Below are 14078 nucleotides of genomic sequence, written 5' to 3'. Positions count from 1 at the left end.
TTCTTTCTGTTGAATATACGAGGCGTATAAGTATCGGATCACGACTAGTACGAAAACTCTAGTTTTTACAAGGACAATATTATGTCAACAAATCCGAATCAAGGACCGGTTTGGAATGGGAAGTGCTGGGAGTTCCCCTTAAAAAGCCTAAACCGCTTTTGGTGCCGTAATGTATCAAAGTAGCAAAAACTATTTTGTTTGTAGCAAAATCAGCTTTCCAGCTGAAATCTCACTTTTGCTTTCATAAAAGCACCAGTGTAGCAAAACTATTCCGATTGTAACAAAAAAAAAAACAGTTCACCTACGAAAACTCTAGTTTTACAAGGACAATTTTAGGTAAACAAACCCGAATCAAGTATTACTAAAGTGAGTGAATTACTACATGTGGATTTGGGAATTTAGGACATAAAGAAAATCGAGGAAAACTTTTTTCCCTTTGATGCTTTGGCAATAAGTAGAATTACTATTGGAAAAACGTATGATGATTGTTGGGCATGGACCGAAGATAACAGCGTGTATTTTTTCGTTAGATCTTGCTATAGAATTCTTTCGAGGCAATTGCGGGAGAATATCTTACCGTCCAGCTCGGGTGAGGGTACAAGTCTGTGTTGGAAGAAACTCTGGAGGCTTCCTATACCTCCGAGCTTACAGAATGGAGCTTGCAGGGTGTCTCATGGTTAAAAAATGGTTTTCTCTGATAGCTGCACACGAAATTTCTCGCCTGCTGCTGGCTTTTGCATGCTGCGGTTGTGAGGGCATCTCTACACGCACATAAAAACGAAGCGACCGTTTCCGATCGTGCTGTTGAAATATCCGTCTAAATCCAGGCACAGCGACCCAACGAACGCATAGTGATTAGCCTATTCGTGCATACACAACCGCGACTCAAAGGTGCGCCGAGTTTGCGTCTGCAAACGGATGCTTCGCGGTCACGTCGAGTGGCCGCCGTTTTTCATGTAGGGCGCTCACACCAGTAACTCACACACTGCTCATCCAGAGCCCACTCGCAGCTCAAAAAATCAAAGTTGAATAGCGTCAACACTCCAGCCCCTTTGATAGACGTCCTCCTCACCGCAGCCGCCATGGAATCCAAGCAAACCCTCGCAGACACTGCCATAGCCACCACCAGAACCCCGATGGAGACTACATCTCTGGCCGGATCTAAGCATGCTGCCACCGAAGGCCGCGAAACAAAGGTGAAGGCGGCAAAGAAGTTGATGTCGAAGGAGGAGAAAAGCATCGAGGCGGCGTATGAATCGGAAGGAGAGGAAAAAATGCGACGGCGGTCATCCCACGTGGCCACCACGTTAATGGTTCTCCACAGCTTCCCGCCTACGTTCTCCACAGCTTCCCGCCTACGTTCCCCACGCCGCCTACGCTGGCTTTCGGTGCGTAGTGCTGCGCTTGTCATGTCCAAACATCACTCGGCCACGGAAAAAATGCGACGGCGGTCACCGTGTCACGCACACGCTTTGGCTTTCGCCTTTTCCCCTGAATGGCAACACTCGGAGCCAGCCGCGGTGACCGCCACGACTTGCCGAAATCGGCAATGCGGGAACACGCGCCCGTGACAATCGAGGCGGACTGCATGGCCACCTTTTTCTCGCCCGCGCGTTTTCAAACCCAGTCCAGTAAATTTGCCCTGCCCTGCATATATCCTCTGCACCAGCTTCTGTCTGTCGCTCCTTCAGATTCAGTTTCAGACTTCGCCCCCCAACACACGGTAAATTTCACCCATCACCGATTCTATTCTTGTGCTGCAAGGATGCCTTCTACTCTTCTTGCTTCTTGCTTCCGCGGCCGCCACTGACCAGTTTCCCCTCTGCTGCGCCGTGCCGTCCTCTTCCAGTCTCGCTCCCAGGTCCCGGGAGCAGGATGGGCCGCGGGAGGACGGAGATCAGGAGGATTGACAACGCCGTCAGCCGCCAGGTCACCTTCGGCAAGCGCCGCGCCGGCCTGCTAAAGAAGGCCAACGAGCTCGCCGTGCTCTGCGACGTCCACGTCGGCCTCCTCGTCTTCTCCGACGCCGCAGCCGGACAACATTCCCACTACTGCAGCCCCCACACCAGGTCAGTACCTTGCGCACCCATCAATCCGCTCCTAGCTTTCTCCCGGTTGCTCGTTCATGCCGTTAATTTATTCCGGCCGGCTGTGAAATTGATTTTGGGGAGTATGAGGTGGATTTGTTGCTACAATGCAGTAGCTCCTTAATAATCCTGCTGCGTCTTCAGATAAGGAGTCATGATCATATTCAGTTGCTTCTTACCCACCTCAATGTTTACTACTGAATAATTTTAGCTCTTAGGTTCAACCAGTTGAAGTTAAACAAGTACTAGCCGGCTGCAGCCCATCTACTTATGCGTACCCGTAGCATCATCAAGCAGTGCTCAATGACTAAAATTTGATTAGTTGCATAAATCCACGGCAGAATACTATGGTTCTAACATGCTTCGATTCTGATTTGTTAAGCTGGAGCGAGCTGAGTCAGCGCTACGAGAGCATCACCAGCGCCGAGCTCCAGGGGACAGATGATGAGGATGATGATGAGGTTAATAAGCAAAATCATATACTAGTTGTACAATCAAAATGAACTGCATGCACGGTAGCATTTTGACTGATCAAGTAGAGGCATCTCTGATTCTTGAGTGCAGGCGATGTTCACGGAGATCGCAGTGCTGAGGCGTGAGCGTGACCGTCTCGCGGCCAGCCTGAGGAGGCAGACTGGAGAAGACCTGCCATCCGGGGCTACCAGGGAGGAGCTTGATAATCTGGATCAGCAGCTCGAGTTGACACTGGGCAGAGTCCGGGAAATGAAGGTATACGCATACACAATCTCTGCACAAAATTCAGAGCACAAAAAAGTTGAACCAGCAGCTGAACCTGTGTTTCTTGTGTGCATGATGTACTACTGAGCCAGCAGCTGGACGAATCACACCGCAAGGTAACTGTAACCGTAAGGGAACCAAAATGAATTAAGATGCAGATAAGCAATAATTTTCTCATATGGTAATTGTGTTTTTTTTTTCCAAAACATGTTAGCAATTGTGAATGATTTTTTGCTTGCGTGTGTCTGTAGGTGCACAACTTGGAGGACCAGAACAGCTTCCTTCTCGACAAGATTAATTTCAGTAATCTGCACTGATTGCCTGCCTGCCTCCTCGTACTCTGTATATACTGGTTGTCTGAATGTGTGCTGGCTCTCTTTCAGGTGACCGAGGAGGGGCAGCAGCATCGTGTCGCCGTGGAGGCCGCGGAGGGCAGCACTACGCCGACGGTACTGTTCGGGGGCTTCTTCCCGGAGGTGGAGGAGCAGTTGTCGACGTCGCTTCAGCTGTGGCCGCAGCAGCAGCTTCCCGACGCTCAAGGATTTGGACTGCAGCCCAGCCTACGTTTGTGGTAATTAAGGTCGTGTCTATGAAGTATGAACACACTACCAGTGGTAACATTTTTGGCGATCAATCTGCGTCCTGACTAGTGCTGCCCATTGTTCTGTTCCTTATGCAGGTTGAGGAGAAGGAGATGACAGACTGACGGAAGGAGCCGGAAGTTAATTATTGGTGCTAGTAAACTGAATCTAGTTAAAACCTTTATTGTTATCTAGCTAAAACTTACTAGCAGGTCAGTAGTTACGGGCTTGCAGCCTAGGATCAGGCGTACGTTCAGAGGCCATGCAGTTGACAAGGAGTAGATGGCAGTGTTTTGTCAGATATAGGTCCCGTTTTGCCACACATGATTCCTGTATGGTTTTCATGAGGACCCTACATATGTCACGCTGGTTCATATGAATTTACGGCAGTATTTCCTCCTAACATCATTCATGGCACAGTTGATATATCTGACCTGAATGAGTTGATCAGCATGTGTCTGAATTTACGGCAGTATTTCCTTTTTTACATCATTCATAGGTCATAGCAGTGTCAATGTATCTAACCTGAATGAATTGATCAGCATATGTATGTAGGGTAACTAGCCGGGACATCTCTGTTTTCGAAAAAACAAAGGAAAAACAGCGTACTTTTACTGTAAGTATCTTGATCCGTTAGCATATCTTATTTTACACTCGATATAGTCGTATATGAGACCCGTCTCGGCAAAGGACGGAGGGGAGGAGAGGGTAACGTGGCGGTGGATCCACGAGCCGTGGTGGGCGGCAGCTACGGTACTAGGCGACGTGGCCTTGATGGCTGGGCCTGAAGCCAGGGCGATGAGTTAGCTGCGAACAGCGGGAAGCTCCATCAAGATACTCTGGTAGCGCGGCGACGGGTCAAGGATCTGGGTCTTAGGGCCCGATCTGGGCTTCTGGCAAACTGCCATGGATGGATTTTATGGATACTTCTTCGGCTGCCTCCTCCTTTCCTACTTCGAGCGGCGGCATGGGGCGTGCTGGTGTGCTCGAATAAGGAGGCAGCCCTAGGGTTCTTCTTGCGCCATGACCGTGTTCTACTTGTTGCCTGCCCTCTTTGATCTGGTCGGTGACGAGTTCTGGGAGGCTATGATGTCGGTCTCTGTTGGGTGTGTGATGCCTATAGATTGCTGGATCAGATGAGATTTGGTCTTGTGAATCCCATTTTCTCGTCGTACGGTTCCATGAGGGTGAGACGCAAAGCTTCACTATTTTTTGCCATCATAGGGCATGTCTTTCGAGTCCAAAAGGTGAATTCAGTGGTGGAGAATGTCATGACGTTTGAGATTTTGAGGTCCAGTAATGGTGTATCAAGTATTTGGGGTGATGATGAACTTTCTTGGTGATTCATGACTTGTAGCAGCAGCATCGGCAAGTGGGGGCAGCAACACATGAGGAGTACAAAGTCTTATGTTCCAAGGTGAAAATCCAAGTTATGATCTTAATTGGTTGTGCCTAGCAATGGCATTGTTGAAGCCATTGTTTTGACATCGCATACTTTCTGAAAAGAGAAAACCTAAGATGGAGTGCAACGGCTTTGACGTGGAGGTAGTGGTGGAGTGCGATGGTGGCGAGTGTGGGGTTAGAGCGGTGGAAACGGGCTTTATAGGTTGAGGCGACGCAAGGAACGGAGGTGGGAAACGGTGGAGAACGAGTGGGAAGGGGCAGTGAGACGGCTTCGATGATCTTGTGCTCATTGGAATCAGGACAACGAGCTCTTCAACATTGTGCATAGAAACATCATGGTCCAACAACGAATTAAGAAAATACATATGAAAGGTTTGTCTTATCTAAAAAGATAAACCGATAAAACCTCCAAACTTGAAAACGCAATAGAATATGCACACAAATTATGTTTTTGATGAACTTGGGCTTGCTATAAAGCTAGCGAAATCTCAATAACCTCACACAGAAAAACACCAAGAAACAACAAGAATAAAATAAGAGTGGAAATCAGAGCTAAATGTAGTACTAGCAAATAGAGAACACTCGCAAAGCAAATAGAGAACACTCGCAGTACTAGAGCTAAACAATAAGAGTGAAAACTAGAGTGTTCTATGTAATGAAAATGGAGCGTGTCTCTCTCCAAAACAAATATGTTGGGGTCCAACCATATTCTACAGCAAACAACACAAAAAAAAACTAAAAACAACAATATAGACGCTCCAAGAACAACACATAGTATATGAAGCAATAAAAATATAGCGTGTTGAAAGATGACCTGATATTTTTGTTGATGAAGAAGGGGATGCCTTGGGCATCCCCAAACTTTGACGTTTGTACCTCTTGGATATTTCTTTGGGTGACAGGGGCATCCCCAAGCTTGAGCTTTTGTCCATCCTTCATCTTATTACATCAGTCTTCTCTCCCTACATTTGAAAACTTTCTTCATACAAAACTTTACACAATTCTTATTAGCAGCATTAGTGCAATCAAAATAACAAATCCACTTGAGTTCAGTTCTAACATATATCAAACATCCATTAAAACATTAGCTACTGTAGCAACTCTTTAAAAAAGCTCTTTCTCTCAAGAGAACTCAAAAAGAAAGAAAATAAGAGGCAAATGCAAATAGTGGCTGAAATCTGTCAAAACAGAACAGCAGGTAAAGATCAATTTTTTCGAAAATCCTCTGTTGCTCAGATCGAAAAGTGCAAAGCTAATGAAAGTTAGATAATAACCCGGGGCATATGCTTAAAAATTGGAAGCTCAAAATTACGTTCTTGCTGGGAATACGATTTTTTATGGTAACAGCACAGAATCTGTTTCTGGAGACCAACTTTCCCAAATCTTACTTTCTTCCTATTAGAGGCTATTCTTGGCACAAAAACGAAATAAAAATGATAAGGAGAGGTTATTACAGAGCTAATAACTTCCAAGACTCAACATAAAATAAAAATTACAGAAATAAAGCAATGGTTTGTCTCCCATAAGCGTTTTTCTTTAACGCCTTTTAGCTAGGCTCGGTAATTTGAGAGGATGCTCACATAAGAAATATGAATTGAAGAAAAAGAGAGAATCAAGGAGCAAATTCAATACACATTTAAGTCTAACTCACTTCCTATGCATATGAATCTTGTACACAAATAAATTCACAAGGAACAAAGTGACAAGCATAGGAAGATAAAACAAGAGTAACTTCAAAACTTTCAGCATATAGAGATGTGTTTTAGTACCATGAAAACTTCTACAACCATATTTTTCTCTCTCATAATAATTTTGAGTAGTATCATGAATGAACTCAAAAATATAACTATCACATAAAGCGTGCTTTTCATGATCTACGAACACATGATTTTTATCAAGCTCAAAAATAGTGGGATTAAAACATTCAAACCCACTTTTAACAATTTTATAACAAGATGATTGATCATTCTCAGGAGGTATGGGGCTCAAAGATAAAGTCACGACCCCTCCAATCTCATTTTCAATAGTAGTACAATTAATATTATCAACCAATATAGGACCATCATCTAGAGCTTTATCATAAACATTTTCTTAGAAAACTCTTTAGTACCATGCATTTCGAAGTTATGCACAAGTAAAAGATTATCATAAAATTTATTAAAATAGCATGATTATCATAGATAACAGGAGCATAATTATTATCACAAGTTTTAATCATAGTATATATTTCAAGAGAATCCACATGAACATACATTCATCCTCCTATGGTAAGCAAGGGGGACAATCATATAGTGTAAGGGATAAAGAGTTACTCTCATTAGAAGGTAGGCATGGGTAGCTAATCCATTCTTCCTCCTTTTGTTCATCACTCTCCTCCTCTTTTTCATCTAATGAGATTTCAGGTTCAACAATTTCTTCTTCCATAGGTTCCTTCAAATTGTGGATACATTCTTGTGCATGACTGAGTCTCTCTTTATAATCAATGATATAACAATTATTGCTGAAATTTTCTATGCAATAATCAAGGATAGAAGAGACCAGATGTTTAAGGTCTTTACAAGCAACACAGGTTTCATAATTTTTAAACATGAAGGATTCTATTTCAGAAGCTCCCATAAATAAAACAAATTATTCTACTTCTATAAACCCAAGATGAATATAGTTATTCCAAGGATAGTTCATAATATCAAAACTTCTTTACTAAAGCCACATTGGAATTTAAGATGTTTAGTATCACTAGTAAGCTTGCACGTGCATGCACGTCTCAATTAAGAAACACATATACATTGAATAAGACACTTTTCTATATTGTAAAGTTATATGTACTTTAACATTGTCTCTAGAACTTCTGAAAATATTTCAAAGTCAAATCTCACATAATAGAATGGTTTTACATGGCATATAAGAAGAATGCCACATTGATAGCCGTCATCAACCAGAAATACGACAATTGTGTGGCAAAAAGTAGCAACAATATCTTATATAGTTCTTGTTAATTACTGATGTAGTAATGTAGTATGATGAATTACCCTTGAATTTACAAAAATAAATTAGCGAACATCTTCGGCAAGATCACTCAATAATGTTAAGACCTCGAAATTCATATGGAAGAAACATACAAATCCCCTTATTCGATTGTCATACATAACTATACGATCGTAATCCTCATATCACTAAATTTCTCTCATCAAAAGGACCTTCTCGGTCTTGCAACTTGCACATGAAAGAACATAAATGACTCGCTCCAAAGTTAGGTACTTTTTATCTGTTAGAAACGAAGTGTATAGGTACCAAATAATGGCATGCACCACAGTGCACACAGCCCGTGCACTCGGTTCTCAAAAATATAGCAAAGCTAGAAACCACAGCTGTTGTTTAAAGTGGTACACAAGGTGACATTACATTGTCGTAATCATAGATCATCGTCGTGTATTTGAGTTTTCTAAGATACCCTCCCTATGTCTCTATTATAATGGAACAAATAGTAACATCAGTCAGGTTCTCTTTGTACAAAAATCCAAGATAATGTTCTAGCATGAAACCTAAATCGAATTATTGCCCTCACCCTGAGAATAAATACTCTCTACCTCTTATGATGATATATAGCTAAGTGGCAACAGTATATTGAATGACAATATATCATGCCTCTTATAAGCAAGAATTTTACAAATAGGAGACATGCACTTTTGCAATCTGTGTGTTAATGATAAAGAATAACACCGGACCTCAAATATGTAACATTGTCCGTAGCCAGTGGTAAAGAGAACTCATTTGAATGTTTGAGTGTAATAGATGGCTTTGAAGATATGTCACTCAAATTTTCATGTGAAAGTACTGACAAATTAACACCATTGGATGATGCTCCTAACCTGTTATGCAGTTGACAGTAAACTACTTACAAGGATCTTTTTATATCAAAAATGCATATCAGATTAATAGCTAAGTGGAGAAACTATGTGAAATGACATATTCATAAAACCGACAAATAGATCAGAAAACGATCAAGTTCATACCTGCAAACTGAAAGAGCTGTACTGCGTGCTTTACCCCATGGTACAGAGGTATCAGATGTTCCAGCAACTTCCACATACACATTCTAACGCACCTTCTTCCCAACTTATCCCAGCATTCCTTGTAAGCTACTTGAAAGGAAATGGAACGCTATGGAGCAACTCATACGCATTGGCAGGCAAATAAATAAACTTCCGCAAAAAATGAAGGTGCAGCCAACTGATCTCCGTAAGCGAGTAATAGTTTGATAACATTCGAACTCAGTGTAGTGCATGAATGAAAGGAAAATCTTAAATTAAATTAAAAGAGTGCACCAGTTTCTTATGCTCCAAGTTCTCAAGATTACTGCTAAAGGTTCTGCAGGTATCCTTATGCATCATCAATCCCTGCAATAAGAACGATTAGCTAACTAAAGACATATCCACACACACATTTCAAGCACACTCAAGAAATCAGAGAGATGTTTGTGACATCCCCATCATGAATCAATGGAGAGATCAACGTTAAATAAATGCTCAAACAGTTCAGTAATGTTTTCACATTACAAGTTTGGGTATGCCAACCCCATATCTGTATGAAACAAAAAAAAAATGTGTTCTTGGCTATAGAATCCACCTGAATTTATTGATCATGAGACAAATTAATAAATCTACTTTTCAAGGTTCAAAGGTTCATAAGGCAAAAGAGAAGCAGATGGATGGATACTTAACTTCGACAGGAAGCAGAGCACATGGCAGACCTGACTTGAATAAACATATTCATGCGCAATGACCAATGAGAGGAAAAATATAGGTCCATGTGAACCTTGTTACATTAAACATTTCTCTAGTCCATTTAAAACTAAAAGGCATCGCCGTTCTGTGAGGAATGAAACCAACCCTGTCATTAAGATATTAGACCAGGTCCTTGTGGGCATGCAATACATATAATTATTGACAGTTCAGCATAAGGAGTAGCCAAATACGTCTCATTAATTTTTCTATTACCAACAAATCTGTGATTAAACATCAGAGGGCACATACAGTAGTAATAATCATAAATTACCTCCTAAATTTTGCAGATAATCAAGCAGTAGCTATTGGACACCATTTAACAGCCAGTACAAGGTTTAACTTTCACCTGTGGCTGAGGTACAATATCATGAATCAAAAAACATTGCTATTCACTAATGCGATATAACACTTATCCACATGTGCCAAACCATAATAATACTATAGTATCAAATGGTAAACATCAATTCGGCCACAGATGGACAAAAAACGATTTCCGTGAACCATAGCAAAGTAAAGCACCATCTCCTGAAATAAATGGCAGTTATCTTTGTTACCTTAATTATCAGACCAAAATTAAAAATCTCACCTCAAACACTCGGACAAAATAGACTGAGAATGTTAGAAATATTAACTATCTTTTGTATCATATGAAATATTTACTATAGTTTTTTCACAACTAATACTACTGTTGAAAGACCATATATGCACTCCAATCCAATTAATCGGATAGTTCAAGCAATTTACTATACACTTGGGATTACAAAGGTTGCAGGAGATATGAGAGCTAAATTCGGTAATAACTGAACCCTACCGAAGTACAGAAGCAAACCAAAAACTGTATGTGCAAACCTGAAGAAACTGCCGCAACGTTCGCTGGGAAGAATGGCTTTCACGGCCGGCGATGCCGTCATGTGGCAGGCTGTGTAGAGAGCTGCGGCATCACAGGCAGCGGTAGAGATCTGTGGCATAGCGGGATGCGGCAGCGTCGCAGGCGGTGGCAGGGAACGCGGTGTCGTAGGCGGCCTCGAGGGCGCCGGTAGGGCACGATTTCTTGCTTCAGACGGGGCTGATAAAATGGGGCGGTCTGCGGGGCGGCGACGTGCTCGAGTCGGGAAGGTAGGCGTGGGCTGGACGTACAGCGGCAATAGCAGGACGGCGTCGTGCTCGCACGCGGGCAGGGCGGCTGCAGGCTCGTGTCGGGCTGGGCGGCATGGGCAGGGCGGCGGCATGGGCACGGAGGCGCCGTGCTCGCACGTCGGCAGTGCGGCGGCAGGCTCGCGTCAGGCAGGGCGGCGGTTTCCTTGCATCGGCCATGGATTGTTGGGGAAAATACGGGGGAGGAGGGGATAGGGGCGTCTCACTACGTGTTTTAGCTGCGGTTTCATTTGATTAGACGTGGGAGAGGTGGGCGTCTAACATATGTTTTAAGGTAAATCTGAGCCGTTGGTTTTGATGATCAGATGGTCAAGATCGTTTGGATCTGCCGCTCTGGGTCTTTTAATAGTAGTAGAGATGTTCAGAGCAACAATTTATATCATGACGTTTAAGCAAAATTTTAGCAATTTGATCCAACCTTTTTAACAAGCCGCTCATGACTTTACCCTTATATGATTCTCTATACTTATAAAATGTTCCATAGAGGGTCTAGCGTGTTCTTCGATAACAACAGTTTTTTAGATTTTCGATTTTTCAAATTTTATGGATTTTCAGGTATATAAGAAAAATAAAACAAGTCAAAAATAAACTAGAAAAAGTAAACTGAACAAAACACAACTAAACAGAAATAAACTAAGCAAAAATAAACTAGAAAAGGCCAAATAAAATAAAATAAAAACAGAGAGACATGTAAAGTGTACCCCCGAGGTGATCTTATGAGTAGAGCTATGCCTCCCCGGCAACTGCGCCAGAAAATAGTCTTAATGACCCACAAGTATAGGTAATCGCAACCGTCCTCGAGGGAAGTAAAACCCAAATTTATTGATTTGACACAACGGGTGGTAAAAAATACTTATAAGCCTTAACAACTGAGTTGTCAATTCAGCTACACCTGGAAAAGCACTAGTAACATGGGTGATGTGAAAACAGCAGTAATATGAGAGCAATGACAATAGTAACACAACAACAGTAGCAGTAACACAGAGGAGTTGGCACCGGAAAATATTCCAATGCGTAGTTGACTGTAGAGCAATGATGATGACAGAAGGACCGGGGTTCTCAGGTATCTACACTAGTGGCAACTCTCCAACTAACATGTGTTGGGTGAATAAATTACAGATGGACAATTGATAATTGTGAGGGCATGCCAATGCATGCTATGATAAGATAAATTTTACTGTAGTATTTAATTTGGCATTACAACATAATACATAGACCGTAATCCAACTGTGTCTATGACTAATAATCCACCTTGAGGTTATCATCCGAACCCCTTCCAGTATTAAGTTGCAAGCAAAAGATTATCACATGAAACAATGTGTGTAAAGTAAACAATATAATTATTCTTAGATAAAATATTGTTGTTTTCTCCCTAGTAGCAACAATACATCTACAATCTTAGAAGTTAGTGTCACTCTTCCAGAAAACTAGAGGCATGAACCCACTATCGAGCATAAATACTCCCTCTTGGAGATACAGACAACTACTTGATCAAGGTAAATACAAGTATCGGAGAGCATGCAATATCCTAAATTACAGTAGTATGATAATATGATGAACAATCTGATCACAATTCCACAATTTATCGGATCCCAACAAACACAACAACAATTACATCATATGGATCTCAATCATGTAAGGCAGCTCATGAGATCATTGTATTGAAGTACATGAGAGAGAGAGAGTACCAACTAGCTACATCAGAGAACCCGTAGTCCAGGGGGGACTACTCACAAACCATCATGGAGTCGAAGTGGAGGCGGTGGAGTCGATGGAGATGGCTCCGGGGGTCAATCCCCGTCCCAGCAGGGTGCCGGAATAGGAACTTCTGACCCCCGAAACTTGTCTTGACGATGGCAGCGATGGCGAAATTTTTCGTGGACGGAGGCTGTATTTTTCAGGGTTTTCGTGTCAAAGGGAATTTATAGGCGGAAGGGTGAGGTCGGTGGGCGTCAGGTCGCCCCACAACACCCCTAGGCACAGGCCAAGGCCAGTCCAGGCCTAGGTGTGGTCTTGCTGCCCTGCGCCACATCTTCGACCCCCCTCTGGACTCCGTATTCGTTTCGGTAAAATAGCAACTTCGGCTTTTGTTTCGTCCAATTCCGAGACTATTTCCTGAACAACTTTTCTGAAATGCAAAACAGCAGAAAACAGGAACTGGCACTGTGTCATCTTGTTAATATGTTAGTGCCGGAAAATGCATAAAAGTGTCACGAAGTGTAAACAAAACATACTGAAATTGGTGTAAAACAAGCATGGAGCATAAAAAATTATAGATATGTTCGCGACGTATCAAGAATCATTAGTAAATCCCCCAAAATCAATATAAAACATTGATATAACATCATATATGTTGCAAATATGTGGAAATATGTGGAAATATGTGTCAATAAACTACAAAATTCATGTATGCATTTTACAGGCATAAATATGCATTGATGTTTAATACTAAGGAACCTTGTTTGGTAATAAATGATTGGGACTATGGATATTGTCCCATGCTTATAGATGTTTTTGCAAGCCCAAAATTTTCAAACAAGCTAAGACTTGTATTCAAACACCTCAAACCAAACACCCACCATACCTACTGATACGTCTCCGACGTATCGATAATTTCTTATGTTCTATGCCATATTATTGATGATACCTACATGTTTTATGCACACTTTATGTCATATTCGTGCATTTTCTGGAACTAACCTATTAACAAGATGCCGAAGTGCCGGTTCCTGTTTTCTGCTGTTTTGGTTTCGAAATCCTAGTAACGAAATATTCTCGGAATTGGACGAAACAAAGACCCAGGGGCCTATTTTGCCACGAACCTTCCGAAGACCGAAGAGCATACGAAGTGGGGCCACGAGGTGGCCAAACCACAAGGCGGCGCGGCCAAGGGGGCCCGCGCCGCCCGTGGTGTGGGCCTCTCGTCGGGCCCCGACTCTGCCCTTCCGCCTACTTAAAGCCTCCGTCGCGAAACCCCCGATGCGAAAAACCACGATACGGAAAACCTTGCGAGACGCCGCCGCCGCCGATCCCATCTCGGGGGATTCCGGAGATCTCCTCCGGCACCCCGCCGGAGAGGGGATTCATCTCCCGGAGGACTCTACACCGCCATGGTCGCCTCCGGAGTGATGAGTGAGTAGTTCACCCCTGGACTATGGGTCCATAGCAGTAGCTAGATGGTTGTCTTCTCCTCATTGTGCTTCATTGTTGGATCTTGTGAGCTGCCTAACATGATCAAGATCATCTATCTGTAATACTTTATGTTGTGTTTGTCGGGATCCGATGGATAGAGAATACCATGTCATGTTAATTATCAAGTTATTACATAT

General features: G+C 42.6%; 1 protein-coding gene across 1 annotated transcript; it reads left to right on the top strand.

The window, feature by feature from the left end:
- The first annotated feature begins 1875 nt into the window (after positions 1–1875).
- Positions 1876–3523, top strand: LOC124663702 (MADS-box transcription factor 30-like). Its single transcript, XM_047201379.1, has 7 exons — positions 1876–2069; positions 2470–2548; positions 2652–2816; positions 2900–2941; positions 3077–3119; positions 3210–3396; positions 3505–3523. Exons 1-7 carry the CDS (start codon positions 1876–1878, stop codon positions 3521–3523), a joined length of 729 nt encoding a protein of 242 aa, XP_047057335.1.
- The last annotated feature ends 10555 nt before the right edge of the window (positions 3524–14078 follow it).

The sequence above is a fragment of the Lolium rigidum genome, chromosome 1 (assembly GCF_022539505.1).
Source record: "Lolium rigidum isolate FL_2022 chromosome 1, APGP_CSIRO_Lrig_0.1, whole genome shotgun sequence".
NCBI lineage: Eukaryota > Viridiplantae > Streptophyta > Magnoliopsida > Poales > Poaceae > Lolium > Lolium rigidum.
The sequence above is the reverse complement of the archived record's forward strand: the minus strand, read 5'-3'. Positions and strand labels throughout refer to the sequence as shown.

Coding starts and splice junctions, on each gene's coding strand:
- LOC124663702 (XM_047201379.1), top strand. CDS start 1,876: ATGGGCCGCGGGAGGACGGAGATCAGGAGGATTGACAACGCCGTCAGC. Junction 2,942..3,076: donor TGGACGAATCACACCGCAAG/GTAACTGTAACC, acceptor GTGTGTCTGTAG/GTGCACAACTTGGAGGACCA. Junction 3,120..3,209: donor CAGCTTCCTTCTCGACAAGA/TTAATTTCAGTA, acceptor CTCTCTTTCAGG/TGACCGAGGAGGGGCAGCAG.